At 40.2% G+C, this 18,319-nt stretch overlaps 1 protein-coding gene across 1 annotated transcript in view; it reads right to left on the reverse strand.

Moving 5' to 3' along the window:
* The window catches only part of TNKS (tankyrase), a 123,439-nt gene that overhangs the window by 8,744 nt on the left and 96,376 nt on the right, over positions 1–18,319 (reverse strand). The window contains exons 12-20 of the mRNA XM_054165104.1: positions 13,102–13,273; positions 9,966–10,045; positions 8,983–9,128; positions 8,659–8,824; positions 5,840–6,059; positions 5,459–5,568; positions 2,962–3,150; positions 1,517–1,754; positions 795–877 (exon numbers count right to left, since the gene is read on the reverse strand). Coding sequence (XP_054021079.1) covers positions 795–877; positions 1,517–1,754; positions 2,962–3,150; positions 5,459–5,568; positions 5,840–6,059; positions 8,659–8,824; positions 8,983–9,128; positions 9,966–10,045; positions 13,102–13,273 — 1,404 coding nt within the window. The remainder of the gene's footprint in view (positions 1–794; positions 878–1,516; positions 1,755–2,961; positions 3,151–5,458; positions 5,569–5,839; positions 6,060–8,658; positions 8,825–8,982; positions 9,129–9,965; positions 10,046–13,101; positions 13,274–18,319) is intronic.

Genomic DNA, 18,319 nt, shown 5'->3' on the forward strand with positions numbered 1-18,319 from the left:
CATTACATTTCAAATGTTTGTTTCCTGACCCATCAAATGCAGCCTCTCACACTTGCGCCACTCTGTCCATCTTGTTCACGCAAACAAATTTAACTGTCACATGTTAAATTTAAGAAACGGTTCACAAAAGGAGTCTACAAAGACATTTTGCTCTAAGAAGTAACCTAAGCTTGAGAAACTGTTACATTAGTTGCATTCTTTTCATAAGTTGTGAATTACTGATTAATCTACAGTTATTTTTTTCCCCACCTTCCGATTCCATTTGAAACTTTCTAACCATGCCTCATTAAGGCTCTAGTCCTAACCTGTTAGGAAATGTCCACACCTTGGTAAAGTAGGTCTTTTTTTCAGCTTATAACCAGACTGGGAGGTTCCCAGACCTAACCAGCAGCACTATAGGTGGCAAAAGGCTTGTTTGGATCTCAAGACTGCTGAAGGACAAGTGCAGGTGACATTCCAACCTAACTTCGTTGTGGCCATCACATTCAAAGTTCACAAAGTCCAACATAACTCTCAGAATAGAAGCCAAACTGGCAGTTATCATGTATGTGTAAGAAAGGGCAAGACAATGGTTATCTGAACTAAAACAGACAAACACAAATTTCACAAGCTTCTCAACTTCACCATAAAGTACCTGGTAACTCAATTGCTGGTTTCTTGGACATATTTGTTTTTCTGTAATGTGTGAGGTTATTTTTTTTTGTTTCTTTTTTGCAATTAGGCAATGAAAACATGCCCCAAATTTATTACATTAGAGTCCTCTTAAGCAGAGATGAACAGAGATGAGAACTTACCTGCTCTGTCTCAAAGATGTCACGAAGGTGTTCAAGACCCAGGCTTTTTAGGAACTGGGTAATGTTCATATCAAGACCAGAAACTACAAGAGAAGAAAGAAGTCATTATATCCTGTGTACCCAAGTTAAAAATAAGCAAACTAATCCAACAATACCATTGGTCTTTCAAAATTCCAAACTCAGATTCTTTTTATGCTTAGTTTGTCTATGTCTACAATAAACAACCCACTTCCACTATGTAAAAACAAAATGTTCCCTCCTCAGAATCAGCAGTTAAAAAGTGTAAGTGACCTGTGGCAAATACAGGCTCATATTGCAGAGAGGGAAAGCAAGAGTGGGTGTATTTTTCAATGTAATCATCAATAAAGCATGAATTCCAGGTACTAATCAAAGGGTTTTAAAAGTGTTAGCAAACTCCCCCGCCACTACAATCACAATTCCTTCATCAAAATAATTCTCATTGGATTTTCTGTGTAAAATCAACCATGAAGATCTGGGCACTTGATCAGATCTGCTTTTGTAGCCAGACCTAATCACTGATAAAGAAAGATGGAGTGAACAATGCTCAACAGAGCATGCATCAGACTTTAAAATGCAGGTAATAGCTAAAGATAGCAATATTTTCCGGCAAATCAGAAACGCTTCTCAGATAAAGCAAGGTCAACTGTGATACTAAGCTACTGTACTGCCAGCAATGTAAACTTGTCCAGCAGCAAAATCACCTTCTCCTTCCTTCCTTTCAGTTCCTGCTGCTCCATCACCAGCATTTGATGCCCCTCCTACGGCTAGGTCTGCCAGTGGCCCCGTGAGGTTATCTATACTGCTGGCAGCAGAGAGGCAGGATGGTGTAGATGCTGGTGAGATCAGGGAAGCACTAACAACAGTAGCCTGAGGTTTAAAGCAGGTAGGCAAAGCTTCTGGAGGCATCGCATCTATCAGCAAAGCTCGGATATCATCAGCCTGGAAAACAGAAAGAACATTCAGCAGGAGGTTCTGTATTATCACAAGTCACTGATCCCTGGAAAGAATTTTTCTTTCAACTTAATTGATTGCCCTGTTCCCTCATTTAAAAGTAAACTGCCAACTTTTGTAACATGGGAAGGAATTCATAGTTCAAGAACATTTACATTCACTGCTCAGACACAGGTGATTTGGGTTCTCCCCATTTCTAAAGGGGAGAGTTCTGGCAGAGTGACTTTATAGGTGTTAATGCCAGGAAGAGTAATGCAGCAACTTCATCTGAAATCATTCACAACCTAGGCCAGGCAATGCCACCTCGTAATTCCTCTGTCAGGCTCACCCTCTAGAGAATCATTTTGCACTAGATCAGTGTTTCAATGGAAAGACTACCATTGTTGCAGGAGAAAGATGAACTTAGCTAACAACTGGATCTAGTCTTTGTTCACTAAATTAAACAGTACTCTTGTCTTCAAGAACTTTCTCCTTGTATGCCCTTATAGAACATGATTAAGACATCCTTATTTTCACCCAGAGAAATCAAATAGTTTGTATCATTCATCACAAAAAAAAAAAAAGCAGCTTTCTAGAGCTCAGATAGCTGGAGGATGTCTCTTGAATTCTCCATAATCAGTCACTGGCCTTAAAAGACACAGCAACCAAACTGACTGCATTCTCTGTTCCACCAAGACTGGTTAACTTTGGACATACACATCCATGTAATCTTATTAGGCTTTTTAACCAGTCACCACTGCCACCACTAACAAGAAAGTTTCTGGATGCCAGTTTTAGAAGTTTGATAGCCACCTGCAATGCTTAGAATTTTGTTTTGGAGTTTGACCAAAAAAGAGCTGAGGTAATATGTAGGCACTGGGAACAATCATCCTTAAAATGATCCCATTCCTCTAAAGGTGCATCTGATTTGCAATGCAAGCTACACAAAATCTCCAGCAATGAGAATATTGATCCCAGGAGTGAATCCTTAAGCAGAAGCAAACCTTAAATCATAAGTTAAGATCTCAGGCAGAGGAAAAAACCTGGCCCTATGGATAACAAGTCATAAATAGATACTGTGGAGATGCTCATCTCCTTGCTTCTCAGCACAACAAAAGCTGAGGACCATTGGTGTCATGAAGCTACAGAAAGCCATATAACATGCAGAGCAAATACTCCAGAGCAATCTGTGGTTGTTATGTTAACATGAACTCACTGTTGCCAGGTCTAGTGGTGTCTGACCCTCTTGGTTCTTCATAGTTGGATCTGCTCCATGAGCTAACAGCAGAGCACAGAGCTGTGTCCTCCCTTTTTGTGCAGCTTCATGCAGTGGTGTGAATGCCCATTTATCTGTTGCATTTACACAGGTGTTGTATTTGATCAACAGTGCTGCTATATCCACATGCTGGAAAACAGAAGAACATCTTAATCAACATGACACTGGAAAAATACTTTCCTTTTTCATGCTGGAGGTAATGGTGCTTAGAGAGCCCTGCAATTTCTCTTTAGCTCACTTCTCTGCTTCCTGTGTCTATGCAGCAATGCATCTTTTCAGGTACCACTTTATACTGCAGCTCCACTATCACCTGTACCTGTGCACTATCAGATCATCCACCAGCACTTTGTAACTGGGATTAGGCATGGAATTATATTTCTACCAAACCATCCCAAATACACAGCACGAAGTTTGTGTCAGCTGCAGGAGCAGATGTGAGATATAATCCAGCATAAACCCATGAGTTAATTGTCAAAATACCTGCAGACAAATTTGAACTGGCAACACAAATTTACAGGGCTACAACATTTGCTGAGCCACCACTTAAATGCCTTTACACAAGTCTTCATTGTCCTTTATTCCTTTCTTGCAATTTCTTACAAGACTTTGAACCCGTCCATGGCCACACACATTTGTTCTTTCTCCAATCATGTTTTGTGAGAGAACTGTAATTGGTAAAATGCATTATGAATGTCACAAGGGACAACTGCTTTACACAGGCTATGAAAGTAATAATCTTACAACCATACACTTCCATCAATATCCCACCCTTGAAGTCTTCCAAGTTAAAATAAGATAACAGAAAATTGGCACATAGAATTTTTTGGCTGTCTTGGGCCAGTAAAATTACTTGTTGATCCCAGCTAAGAAATAAAAAGCCAAGTAGTTAAAATGAGTAGGTGGGAGCGTGAAACACAGAAATGACAAGCAGAAGTGCAAAGATTTGTCAATAGATTTCATTTTCTCTGTCAATGGCAATTAACTGACTCTCCACAGCTCTTGAAAAAGGGCTTGCTCTCTGAGTAAGTGTGTTTTGAGGAGACTGTCAACCTTGGTTTTCCTCTCTGCCAAACTTTTAAAGCCATTGCTGTTCCTATGAGTTTTCTGCTCCATGAAATGCTACTGAGGGATACATAGCACGAAGGACTGGGTTTAAAAACTGAAGATACTTTTATGAAGAAAAGGTTGAGCCTGTGAAATCTGCCAGCTATGAACTTGAGAAATCAGTACTCATCTCCTCTCTATCTCCCAACACAGAGATGTGAACAGGCTGATGACACCTCAGAGAGAAGTGTGGGCCACCGCAGAAAAAGCGTACAACAAATCTTCTCTAAATAAGCTGTTAGAAAAGCACCAAACACTGCCTTGCTAACACTGTTCTTAGAAAAAGCAACCAGATTAGATTTGTATGATTATTTTTAGAAGTGATAATCTACACACTTAAGAGATAACCTCCAGAATGGGCTGTTCCATCACCTTTCCAGGGATGGAGGCAAGGCTGACTGGCCTGTTATTTCCTGTGTCCTCCTTTTTGCCCTTTTTGAAGTCTGGAGTGACTGTCTTTAAATCAAAGTGAGCACTGTACTGCATCTGGCTCTCAAATGAAAGTAATTGTGGTTCTATTATGATCACCTCTCCAAGATTTTGCTGCTCTTGTGCCAAGGGCCAGGTAGTAAAAGACAAAGCGTATCATGAGATCCATCAAAAACCCTACCTGAGCTTCATGCCATCTGTCTGACTGTAAGCACATGGATGGGAGCTTTCCAAGTCTCCATGCAATTATTTCCAAGAGATTTATTTATCCCCTCATCCACAATTAACAGCTGCCTATAACCAATCTATCAGGCATCTGTGCAATTGATATGCACACAGATGCTTCCTCCTAGGTGGAGGAAAGAGGGCCTACCTCATCCAATACGGTTTGATCTGGCCACTACACCCCCACTGCAGTAAACAGCTTGCCCGGGAGAACACTCAATAGCCCTTCAACACTTTAACTTTAGCAATAGCTCCCCTCCCAGCAGAAACTAGCTGTAACAGATCTCTATTTCTTTACATCATCACCTACACATGATGCCCTGGTATTGTTTTCTTCCTTCCACTAAAGCCTTTCAGCAACAACTTGAGGTCTTTTCTGTTTTAACACTCACCCCAAATTTAGGACTGTTCAATGCTGTACTTCTGCTTACCTGCATAAAAACTATGTTCCAGTGATCCTTCAAAACTTTAGCCTCTAACTGCCACAGCACAACTGAATCTGTGTCTTCTAAAGAAGACTGCAAACAGAGCTTGCAACATCAACTTAGCTCAACAAGCACTTCATGTCATCAAAACCTGAACTATTCTCACAGCAAGACATCTACAAAATAACTGGCTTTCAATGTGACTTCAAGAAGTTCCTTGCTGGCCTGCTTATGGCAAGAACGTCTGCACCTACCCCATAGGATGCTGCATTGTGTAGGGGAATTAATCCTCCTTTATCTTGGGCATTAACATCAGCACCGTGCTCAAGAAGGTATTCAGCTACTTCCAAATTGTTGTAACCAGCTGTAGAAAAAGCACAAGAAAAGAAATCAGGTATTAGAAGAGCCGAGGAAAAATTATTAGGCAGAAAAGCTGAAGTAATTTTCTGACTGCAAAAGAACCTCTTTCCTAGCAACTGTATTACCTCTTGAAATACAGCTGCCATAGTTAACAACCCTCTGTACAGGACAATCCCCTGTGAAACTCTTATTCTATCAATCATGGGTTTGGTGATTAACTTCTGTAGGCCTATCATAAACATACAAAAGCCTTCAAAACCTGGCGAATTACCCACCTGCAAGATGCAGCGGTGTTGAATTTCTTCCCTGGGTGTCTCTGCAGTTGATATTTTCTTGAGTGCATAGCTTCTGCACTCGTGCCAAGCACCCCTTCTTGGCAGCATCTAGCAAGGCAGCATCTCCTCGCAGTAAGTCCTGGATGTCTGTGTCTCCCTCTTTCACCAAATCTAAAGGAGTGTTTCCGTCTCGATTCTTTTTTGTTGGATCAGCTCCATGCTGCAAAGTGCAAAGTGGAATGCTACTGTCACAACTGTGAGCAGAGCAGAGCAGTGCACATGAGTGTGTCACTATTTTAAAGCCCAAGATAGAAGATGCTGGATTTTTCTGACCTGCTGTCATGAAGTACCAACTGTGTAGATTAGTAAGCATGAGAATAAATCCATGAGGCTGAGGCCTAAAGCACTAATCTGCAGCACAGCTGGGTGGATCTCAACTCCACAGGCAAATGGCAGCCCTCTGCAAGAGCTGCCACTGCTCTACTTGCAACTGAAGTAAGTTAAAGTGCATATCCTGTGTACAGCTACACCCTAATATCACAACAGGTGCTGTAGAAAAGCCAGCTGCAAATACCTTGCTGCCAGCCAATCTTTCCCTACTTCTGCAAACTGGCTAGCAAGACATTTCCTCAGCACTCCTTTCTGAGCTAGGGAAGCCAGGCCCTCAGTTTCATTAAATGCCACCCTGCTGTTCAAAGGCACTTGTTTCAGAAGGGAAAACAGAAAAATACTAATTTCTTCACTTTCCAATAGGTAACAACATTGTCTTAAACAGTTTACAGGCCCTGGAAAGAAACAAAGAAAACATTTTGGTGGAAATGTGGAAAAAGTAGATCTGAATGACTGCTGGAGCATATCTGCAGTGATAAGTACTAGAGCATAGGAGGAGAGGAGCATCCATCTCATACAGCATATGGTGTGAGTCATGTCCCTGTACAATTCAGTGGGAGAACAACCTCTTCTCTGATCATTCTCAGCAGCAGTGAGAAAAACCAAGACAGATAAGGCAGAGGCATCTGCTGGCACTAGAGTTTTTTGGCTGGCTGCTTCAGAATCAGCAGTGGTCCAGCCTCCACTAGCAAGTCTACCCCGCCACTTTTCACCGGAGATACTGGCAAAGCTGTGTTAAGGTGAGCCACAGGGAACGAGCTGGGCATAGGAAGAGAAGATGATATTAAATGCCTTGTATTTGGAAGCAGTACAACAGTGCTCAGGGTGCAAAGCACAAATAGCAAGAGAGAGGAAGGGACAGAGAACTGGTACTGTGTAACCAGTACCATACCTGCACTGCTTTTGGGAGGAGAGCATTCTTTGCACAATTCCTTTTAAACTGCAATAGCTTTTCCAAGAAATGAGTTCAGATCCCTTAAAATTCACTGAAATTGGAACTGTTAAAATATGCTCCAGAATAAATATCTAGATGAAAAGGCAGTGTCTCCTGAGACCTCTTCAAAGGCATAGAAACAAATTAAAGTGGTAATTTTAAATAAAAGTGGTGGAAAAAAAAGCAATTATCTCCAAAATGCCTGTATATTTTTGTTTCCTTCTTCAATGAGAACAGGGCAGAAAGAAAGCAAGTCAGGAGGAGTCAAGCTCAACTTGGCTCAAATGGCTCAGCAGAACTGACAGCGCTGCCAGCTGGCATAAGAGACGTAGCAGGAGAAGGCCTGACCAAACTGCACTGTGAGCACATATCCATGCATAGCCAGAGTCTTTACAAAACTCTCTCACCTTAAGGGTACATTTAGCTCTTGTGCAAGAGTGATTTCACAAAGAAAGATGTCAGCACTTTTCTACTTCCTGTAGTACATACATTTAGGATTCTTTGAACACAAAAAATGGCTACATTCCCAGTGAATGATCAGAAAACTCCAGAGACTTCCTTTGCCAATAAAACAACACTGAGAGATTACGGGTGCTTCTGCAGCTTGAGGTGTTATCGCCAGGGCCATCGTCATGCCTACTCCACAGAAAGCTCTGAGCATCTTCTGATTTCTATTTCAGATGTGTTTCCAACTGATATGCTACTCCCTGAATGCTTTTTGTGGTAATGAAGTGAAATAATTTGTAAGAGGGATATAGTGGGGCTTTGCAGCAGCAAATGAAAGAAGTGGACAGGGAAGAATCTCTCAGTTCTGACTCACTGTGCTTCGGATAGACATGAAGTAGCAAGGCTAAAACAGGAAATAGGACTGACAAGAAATTCTACTCTAGCATCCTTCTTTTACCCTCCTACAGCAGGATATGACCTTATATTAAATTGCTTGAACTCGTGTTTCTTACTGGCAACATGTTGGCATTACCTCATGGTTTTCACAGGTTCTCCCACTAACTATGATGAATATTTACTCCACAGTCTATTAATATACATTTCCTCCAGGAGCCTGATAAATTATATATTAGCACAACAGTTTTAAATTTCTCACATGCCAGACACCATTTAGGAGCCACCTTCAGTTACTGCTCAGTAACACGTTTCTGTCAGTAGTGACAAAGGTGTACTTAGCTGCAGCATATGCTCCAGAAAGGGATGAATAGGGTAAGTTGGGGGTTTTGATCATTTTGCACAAATTCAGCTGCTTTCTCAGTTTGGTCTTACTTGGCTAATAATATTAATGTATGTACTGGGAAAACTAAGTGTATGGATGATTCTTTGTGAGTGAACTGGCATTATACAAGAAACCATCTGATAATTGTAAGATGAAAATAGATTTAAAGCCACCATGAAGGACTCTTACATGCATATAACTACATTAAGCTTCAACACAACCAAACACGTACACATTTCAAGACACATCTGAGACTGACAGATCACGTACTTTTAAAAGCAGCTTGCAGATTTCGTATTTTCCTTTTGCTGCTGCTTCGTGCAGAGGAGTGAATTTCCACAGGTCTGCCACGTTGACAGAAGCACCGTGCCTCACCAGGAGTTCAGCCACTTCGTAGTGTCCGTAAGAACAGGCATTGTGCAGGGGTACTAAGCCACTAATCAAAGAGAAAGTGTTAACAGTTACAGAAAATAAAATCCAATATGCAATTAGATAAAACCATGATGGTCACAGAAGCCCAAGCCAAAATGAATAGTGGGGAAGAAGAAATACCACACTAATATACAGGGAAGCACATAATAGAACGAAAGGTACCCTTTATCTTTGGCATGCACATCTGCCCCATGGTGCAACAGATACTCCACGACTGATACACGGTTGTATCCTGCAGCAAAGTGAAGTGGCGTTGAATGACGGCCTTCCAAGTCTCTACAATTCACATTCTGTGGGCTGCAAAGTTGCTGTGAAGACAAGGAAACCAAAACCTAGTACAGAACTAACAGAAACAAAGAAAACACCTCACAAAAACCCTCCAAAACCCCAAACCCTGAATGAACAACAAACAACAACAAAACCCCAATGTATTAGAAAGGATGAGCCTATAAATCATGAAACCCCAGGTTTAAGGCCAAGTAACTTTCTCCAAATTATGTTACTGTTTCCAGCTTATGTTGTCTTCAGAAATCTAGAATACTGAGCTTGGCAGTCAAAGGGCCTGCTGCTACACAGAAGTGTTGCTGTTTGTATACTAATGTGTCATGCTGGAGTTCAAAGTGCATGCAGAACAGTCTATCTGCAGAATATTTTGCCCAGACCAAGTATGAAAGGAAAAATCAAACCTTCTTGGGATGCTGGGATTCCATAGCCTATCTTTCACCTTCAGATTAATAGTGTCTTAAAATGTTAAGTCTGCTACCTTAACACTTTTGTTAGCTTGGCTTCTGACCGAATCATGCACCTGAGGCCTGTTTCTATTAAAACATCATTCAGAGGATAGCAGGGTCCACTTCAAAGAATTATGGCTGCATCTGCAACACTGCATCTGAGTCAAAGACAGACATGACTGTCTGAAAGACTGCAAGAATGAACAACCAAAAGCTCAAGAGAAACACCTCAGCACATCTTAATGCACTACTTTCAGAGGGAATTTAAAAGAAAAAGAAAAAGAAGTTTTTGCCTTCCCATTTTTTGATTTACTATCTGCTGGGCACTACTTTCATGACTCTTGAAGCAGAGGCTTCCACCAGCCTTACAAAGCCACACAAAATGGAAAATGAACATCAGTTGCTCAAACCTACCTTCACAGTTTCCAAGTCTCCAGCTTTGGATGCTTCTAACAACCGATAATCCACATCAGATGTGCGCACAGGTGTACTTTCTACATAGGGAAAGAGATGGTTTAGGCTTACCTAGGATCACTGAGGTATATTAATTTGTGCTCAATGTATTTTCCAAATTGAGAGAAGTAAGAAAGTCAGTTTTAATTTTTAAAAATGGAGCTGGGTCCACAGAATGGTTTAGGTTGAAAGAGACCTTTAAAGATCAAATAGTTCCAACTATACGTGCTGTGGGCAGAAATGCTTTCCACTAGACAAGTTTGCTCAAAGCCTGACACATCCTGGCCACGAACACTTCTAGGGAGGCAGCATCCACAACTTCTCTGGACAACCTGTTCCAGTGCCTCACCACCTCACGTAAATAATTTCTTCCTCATCTTGTATCTAATCTAAATCAACTGTCTTTCAGTTTCAAACTGTTACACCTCATCCTTCCCCATCCTTCCTGTAGTCCTCCTTTAAATACTTAAAGGTCTCCCTGGAGTCTTCTGTTCTCTGCACTGGACAACTTCAACTCTCTCAGCATGTCCTCATTGGGGAGGTGCTCCAGCCCCTGATTACCTTCATGGCTCTCCTCTGGATCCACTCAAGCAGGTCCTTGTCCTTCTTATGCTAGGAGCCCCAGAACTGAATGCAATACTCCCAAGTGGGGTCTCACAAGAGCAGAGTAGATGGGGAGAATCACCTCCTCAAATACCTCCCCAGGTATTTGTTTTCTTAACTAGAAAGGATGGCTACATCCTCACAGAAGGACAACAGACTATCAATTCCTTTTGAGATATTATTTCCTATTGCAGCCATTTTGGCCTTTTGCTACCCCATCCCTCCATATTCACTGCAGGAAGAAAAGGAGAAGAAAGTGAGAAGCAAATCCTACAAGCTCAACTGATATGTGAAGAAATGCTCTGAGCTGAAGGAGAGGCTAAGAATGCCCAGGGAAAAGGGATAATGGCACCTTTAATACAGCCAAAGCTGCCAGCTCATTTCCTTAAGTCCACTTCCATCTTTTGGAGCAGTTCCACTAGCAAGCAGTTGGACTTCATGATCTTAAAGGTCTTTTCAACCTCTATTATTCTATGATTTTAAATGATTCAAACATGCTGCAGGAGAGGAATAGCAGCAGGGGTTTGACACAAATGTTAATGACTGTGAGCAGACCATTGCATACATCAAACTCCTGTTGTTGGAATGGGTTAAGATTCCAGCTCACATGTTCATTTTATTTGCCTTCCTTTGCTCTCCCCAGCAGCACATCACCTCAGCATCCTTAGGTAGGGAGAGACTAGATAAGTCTAAGTCCTATACTGGATCCAAAGCTTTGCTGCTTTGCAATTGTTTATCTCTTCTCTGGACTCCAGTCTTTGTCTTCACCAGACAGCCAAGATGCTGACTTTGGTCAGGGTAAAAAAGGAAATCAATCAGAAACACAATCTAATTACTATAGAAAAGAGAAATTTCAATTCCACTAGATAAGAACTTGAGTACTAAAAGGCTGCACTGAGCAAAGAAACAAAACAAATCTTACTTTTCAAAAGAAGCAGAATCAGCAGCATTTTCTAATAAGCATTTGAAAAAACAACAACGGTTACTTAAGCTTCCTTACACTACACAGCCATTCTCCTACCAGTTGCAACCAGAATCACAAGCAGCTAGAGCAAGTTGTATCCACTAGCTACCACACTGTCAGGAAGCTGTTTTGTTATGTCACAGTTGGGAAGTAGCTCAGCTACTAAGTGTGAGGCAGAAGTCCAACATGACATGGAAAATATTTAAAGCTATGATCCCATGAGTTAGGTAACAATCTCTACCAAAACAACTCCAACATGTAAAAAAATATTTCTTTAATCCAATCTCTCAAAAATAAGCAGACAGCAATATTTTCTACATAATTTCAGCAGTCATTTGCTGGCTTTGGAATACAGAGAGCACAAAGTGTGAACAACCGTATGCGTTTTTTCAGCTTTTGAATCTTTCAGTCTTGAGCACCTTCATGGATATAAGAGAAAGGCTGCCATCTCTCCAAGGAAAGCAGCATAGTATGACTTCAGTGAAAATGAATTTAATTCAAAACAAAATGATCATTTTCAGAACACCTGAAAGTTTACTATTAAAAAAATAAATTGAACTTCTATTCTCTTTAACAGCAGGGGATATGTTTACTTCCTTCTGATTCTTCTCTCTCAATACACATACATACAGTCACAGTGCATACCTTAAATAGGTAATGCTACCCATGAAACCAACTATGTCAAAACAGTCCTTCCTTACACTGCTGTAAATTGCCTTATTTTGCCAGTTTTAAAGCCAACATGGTTGAGAACACTGAAGGAAATGAAGTTTGTAGCTACCATGCATGGATCTTTTCATCTGTTTGGATATCTGCCTATCTTCGACTACATACCACACCAATGTAAGTTACAGCTACTGATGCAATTACTCTTACCCATGTCACTTGAATTTTTGCCAGTAGGGAGAAGAGGATACAAACTCTCAAGCACTGATGTTAAAAACAGTGACACCATCTTGAAACAGTTTTTGCTTTTTAGTGCAAGATATGAAAACATGGTTATCTAAAGAGTATCCCGGGTACTTTCACAATAAAATCTTTCTCTGCTGGACAAGCAAGAGATTTGAAACAAAAGTTCAAATGCTATAGCAACTATCAGGATTTCTCTGCCAATAGCACTGTGCTTGTGACTGCTGAAGTATGGAGTACCTAACAGGGTGGCTGATGAGAGGAAAAATTTTTCTCACATATTTAGCAATTTTCCAGCTGCCTTGGAAGTTGGTAACAAAAAACACCCCAAACTCTTGACATCTGCCTTGCTACAGTCTCCCCGTAAAGCAGCATACTCCAAGTCTTTATTTTATTCCCAATTTGCACAAAATAATTGAACTGAGCAGGGCTTTTTTGTTTTGTAATGGTTTTCTTCTGACAAGTACAGTGAAGTACATATTCTAGATGTGTGCACATGATGGCAGATGGGAGGGATGAGAAAACTACTGCAAGTCTCTTGCATTTAAAAGGAAGTAAGACCCACAGCTTTGGAAAGGGAGAAGCTAAAGTTAAAATACACAATGCTTTATTTTTACCCACCACTTAGAATCTGTTGCACTGCTTCATTTCCCATCTGTGCTGCTGTGAAGCCTTGTAAAGAGATGATGGAAGGATCAGAGCCGTAATTCAACAAAAGCCGACAGGTCTGCAAGTGACCTGCTAGTGCAGCCCTGTGCAACGCTGTTTGACCAAGTGTGTCCAGTGCATTCATCTGAAAAAATAAGCAGCAACATTAAGACATTGTTATAATTAAAAGCCTGCACCTGTCTCAGCCCTTAATAAGAAGAGCAATAGCACTATTTTTCCAGCATGTAAATTTATCTATCAGTCCCTCTGGCATTGCAAGTAAACAAACACAAGAGACAAAATCACTCCAGTGTACAGCTAATTTACTGTAGATGCTTTCCTGACTTTTAGAAAAGCAGGTTGTTTGTATGGCTAACAGGCAACACAGGATGCCCCATACCATTCCAAAAATAGTAATCAAACCTCTGACAAGTTCAGTAAAGATAAACTTTGTTCAAGAAAAGCAAAATTTTCACAGAAGAGAAGAGGTAAATTATTAATCAAACAATTCAAAAATCTTCCAGCTTAAAGAAAATTACCATCTGTTACCCTCAGGAAGTGAATTCACATTAGTTGAAACCAAAAATTAAAGCAAAACAAAGGTGTTAGATTAGGAATTCTATGAAGGAATACAGGGGGGAAAAAAAGCAAGGGGAGCAGTTGGATACAAACAATCCATTTCCTCCTCACTTTTCCTACTCTTACAGATGTGTCACTGGCTACAATTCTACCCAATACGAGCGTGCATAAACAGATGAAATGGAATATTGCTTTCAAAGAGTATGATATAACAGAAACCCATCTGTCTGTCAGGATCTAACAGTATCTAGATAACTGGATGCATCTCCATGGATTCACTATCAGAGAAAAGAAGAAAACAATAGATAGCTTTAAAAAGCAGAATAAATACCGGTCATGAAAACAACCTTTCAAGAAGAGATTTCATACCTAGCAGCAATTCATGACAAATCTAAATGCAAATGTCCAACAGCACTTTTGCCACTTCATGAAATACAGAACTACTCTGTATTCTCTGCAAGCAACTTACAACCCGTTAACTTCTTCCAAGACTGCGGACCATGAACTGCATACGTAACAGCCTCTGTGGCTGTAAAAATCCACCCTTTTACCTTCTGAAAATCCCTGCAGTGGCAGTGAACAAAGGTTTTCCTCATTATTTCTCACCTAAAAGGCAGCCTGCAAATCCTACTACCTTGCCATGAAAACTAGTGGGGAAAAAACCAACCATTTTTAGTAAGATGCATATTCTGTAACTAAATGAAATTTAATTAGGGAAGCATTGATGTAGAAAATATCTTCTATTAGAGAGTAAAAAATACTTGCAACCACAATATCAAGCCACAGGAAAGAAGAAAGAGCTACCACATAAATAAAGCAAAGTGTGATTTGATATTATCTGAAATTCTTCTATATCCCTGAAACACTCTACCAGCTGCTAAAGCAGGAATTTCTCAGATCACAAACCTCTCTTGCAGGAAGGTGTACAGGAGAATGGTTCTGCTTTCTTCTAACTGCTCAGCTCATGTCACTCTAATGGGATTTCCCTAAAAGTTTTGTTTTAAATAAAAACTCACTGCTACCATAAATATTAACAAGATGCTGAATGTCCCAAATCCACCATTTTGTTCAGATGATGATCCTCATCTGTTTCAGGACATTGGATACCTTTCACCACTGATAAGGGCACAAAGGAAAGGAGAAGCCTGGAGCTATACAGGTTTACTGATGAAATGAGTAGGCAGGATGAAATGAGACTACTGGATTCTGGAAGTAGCTAATAACTCAAGGAAGAATCACGATTAACATCTTCTGCAACACTGAATTCCTGTATTAAATGTTCCTGCAGTGAACAAACTGTTGAAGAACAGCAGCAAGACACTCATGCTGCACAACTCAACACTGGCCATATACCTGGAAAAAAATGTTAATATTCATTTGAAAAGAACACTGGCAGAGACATCAGATCCAGCATCTCACATGTCGTATGCAGGTCTCCTTTCACCTCCACATAATTATCTTTGCCAGCAATCGATTCTTGTGGGAGAAGAGTATCAGCCATTTGAAGAAATGCCTGCTTACTCCTGGTACAACGAGGGCAGCAGCTGACAGAGGGGTGCATGCACCATGTGAAGCTGTTCTATCCCTCAGGAGCAGAATTAAGCTTTGCAGGAAAAATTCACGGGGAATGCGTTAACTATGACGTAGCACTTGTCTAAAACCAACCCATGAACGTACTGCACTAAGGCTGAAGGCAACAGGTTGCATTTCCAAGTGAAAATCAATTTGAGCATTAAAAATTGAAATTCAAACTTTCATAAAAATCAAACCTGGTAAGATGTATGCTTGCCCACTACTGTGTCTAAAAGCGTATGCCATTTCAAATTCAAAGCTAAAGTTTAAACTCTACTTGGCAAAATGTAAAATGTCCGACGTGTACAGCCTTGTGTTCCAAGAAGCCACACTAGACTGTTCCAGCTATACTAATACAAAAAAAAAGAAAAATATTCACCTGCCCCCCCTTTATAAGCAGTCTGAAACTAGAAAGCTGCAACTCTGGATTACTTCACGCAAAGTTTTCTGCAAGGAGTTTAAAATGACAGGTTTGAAAGCTTTTATTCCACAGCACAGTGGTTCTTGTTTCTTCACACTTCAGCACAGAACCAGTCACTTCACTGCTTGAACTACATACACAAAAGCAGAATGCAGTTATCAAATGAAAAGCATTTTTAAGCCCTTTTTTTGGTGGAAAAATAACATTCTGTGCAGTATGTAGTACTGCAGAATTCCTTCTGTTCTTTCCTTTCACCTCTTTTCTCTTCCCCATCCTGGATATATACAGTAGAGAAATCAAAATGGTCGTATGTCAAACACTGAAGAGATTTTTTTCCTCCCTGCACTGCTGCTGCTGTCTCAGAGCAGCATGCACAGCAACTGCAATATTCTCTCAGCTGCCAGGCACTTGTAACAGCTGAGACCTGTTCAGGAAACATCCTCTGCAAGACATCAAAAGCATATCAGCTTCTTATTGGTATCAAATGCTTTAAATATGCTACTACATGTTGACACTGAAGCAATCCGAAACGCAACAACCTTGAAGTACTGCACTTCTCTCTGTGAAACCTTTCTAAATGATGTATGTTTTAAAAATCACAAGTGAAGCTGTGCTCTGCCAGCTGTTCCAGTACCAGGGTATCCTTCCCTGCCCAACACAAGCATTCTCTGCTGCATTTGTTCTGAAGATAATATGCAGTATTTCTTGTGCCTTTGAGCTTCACTAACAATAAACAAGATATGAGTGAAGAGAGGCTGGTGGCTATTTCAAGCTCTGTCAGGACAAAAAAAAAAAAAGAAAATAAAAAGGGAAAAGAAAAAGAGCCTGGTTCGATTCTGAAAGCTCCTAAATGATCCAGCTATAAGTTCCACAGTTGTCCCTTGGCATAAAAGCTTGATATTAATGTCACTAAGTTTGGATGTTTTAAGGAGTGAGAAAAGCTGAACCACACAATCACAACTCTGCATGTTATTAACCATCATAGTCCAGAACTGGCTGCATTTCCAAAAGGGAATTTAGGTTTTTGATGCTTATGGTTCCCTGAGAAAATCATACCTCTTCTGTTGGAAACGAATGTAACAGAAGAAGGTTATTCAAAACTATTTAAATCTGCTGTGTGAGCCTAGTTAAGATGGTGACTGTTGTCAAATTCATGATCATGAAAGGCTGGCAACATGCTACTCCAGCACACAGAAATAATTGTATTATGCAAAGATCCACAAAGCCAGGTCCTTCCAGCAGAGAGGAATGAAGTTGTTTCTGATATGATTATGAATAGGGATGCTATCTAAACAAGCCTGGAAAGGCTCACTTTCTCTTCAGAAGAATAGTTTCAACATTATCCCTTAGAAACATACACAGTTAAACAAATAGCATTCATAACGTCTCCACACTTGCCCAAGATACCAGTGAAACTTGCATGCTTGCAGGTCTTTCTTTCCAACAATCATTCCAGTTCAGAAAAGACTTTAATCCTTTCCTTCTGCACTGCTAGAAAGCCGAATATCTTTCTGAATATATTAGATTTCCCATGTATCTGTAAATTCAGACAAGGAGCTAGTTATAAGAGATATCCAACTATATAGCAAAACAATAAAACAGAATGAAAGACACTTTTTCAATAGTTCACCATGTTCAAATGAATTTTGCTTTGAAAAAAAGTATTTTGACCATCTTCAAAAATACTTCACTTGAATATTTGCTCATGGGTCTACTAACAAGGGAAAAAAGTTTATTTGAGGATTCCTTAAGAATCCTCTGCTTTTAATTTTCATAGCATATTTTGAGGATATTCCACACCAAATAAGCTGCGGTGTGAAATGTTGTTTCACGCTGCACTTCAGGCAAACAAGTAAAAAAAAGGTATGGCATAAAAACCCACATCATTTGTGATCAACATTCTTGAAGAAAATTCCAAGAAACATCAAGGTTTCTCACCTGTGCTTTAGATCTACAGTTGACAGTCAACTTCTGTCATCTCAAGGAATAAGCTAATGAAAATATCTTCACTGACCATGAACTGGCATTGCTTAGACATGCCATACTGATGAGCAAATGATGTGCACAAACAACTTCTTGACAGTTCAAATCACAAATCTAGATTATGTCCTCAGTACAAGCCAAGGCACAGCAGGACACACTGAAATGAGCAGTCTGTAAGTATAGGTTGACTCCTTGTAATGTTCTTAAAAAAACTTCTGTAAAATAAGTCTAGATTGAGCATGTTATTCAATCAGTCTTTCATTTTTTATCGTAGTCTGACATACTTCAGAGAGAAGATGTACACAGTGATAAAATTCAGGCTAATCAAAATCTTCTGAGACCATTAACTATCTCATTCATCCTCAGCAAATTCCCTACTTCAGCCCACTTTCAAAAAAGGCTTACTTTACACGTTACCTCACTTCTGCTGTCTGACAACAAATCACTGCTGCTCCTCAGGAAAACAGCAGAACTGCTTCTCTACTGCTAAAACAATCACAAATCATTTTCAATCTACAAAACTTCACATGATTTTGTCTCCTAAATCCATTACGGAATGTTTTTTCGTGGATCAGCTGTCTGCCTTCTGCATTTCAGAAGAAGAAAGTTCCACGGTTTTTGAAGCCCCAGCTACTT

Source organism: Dryobates pubescens, chromosome 1 (genome assembly GCF_014839835.1).
Source record: "Dryobates pubescens isolate bDryPub1 chromosome 1, bDryPub1.pri, whole genome shotgun sequence".
Classification (NCBI taxonomy): Eukaryota; Metazoa; Chordata; class Aves; order Piciformes; family Picidae; genus Dryobates; species Dryobates pubescens.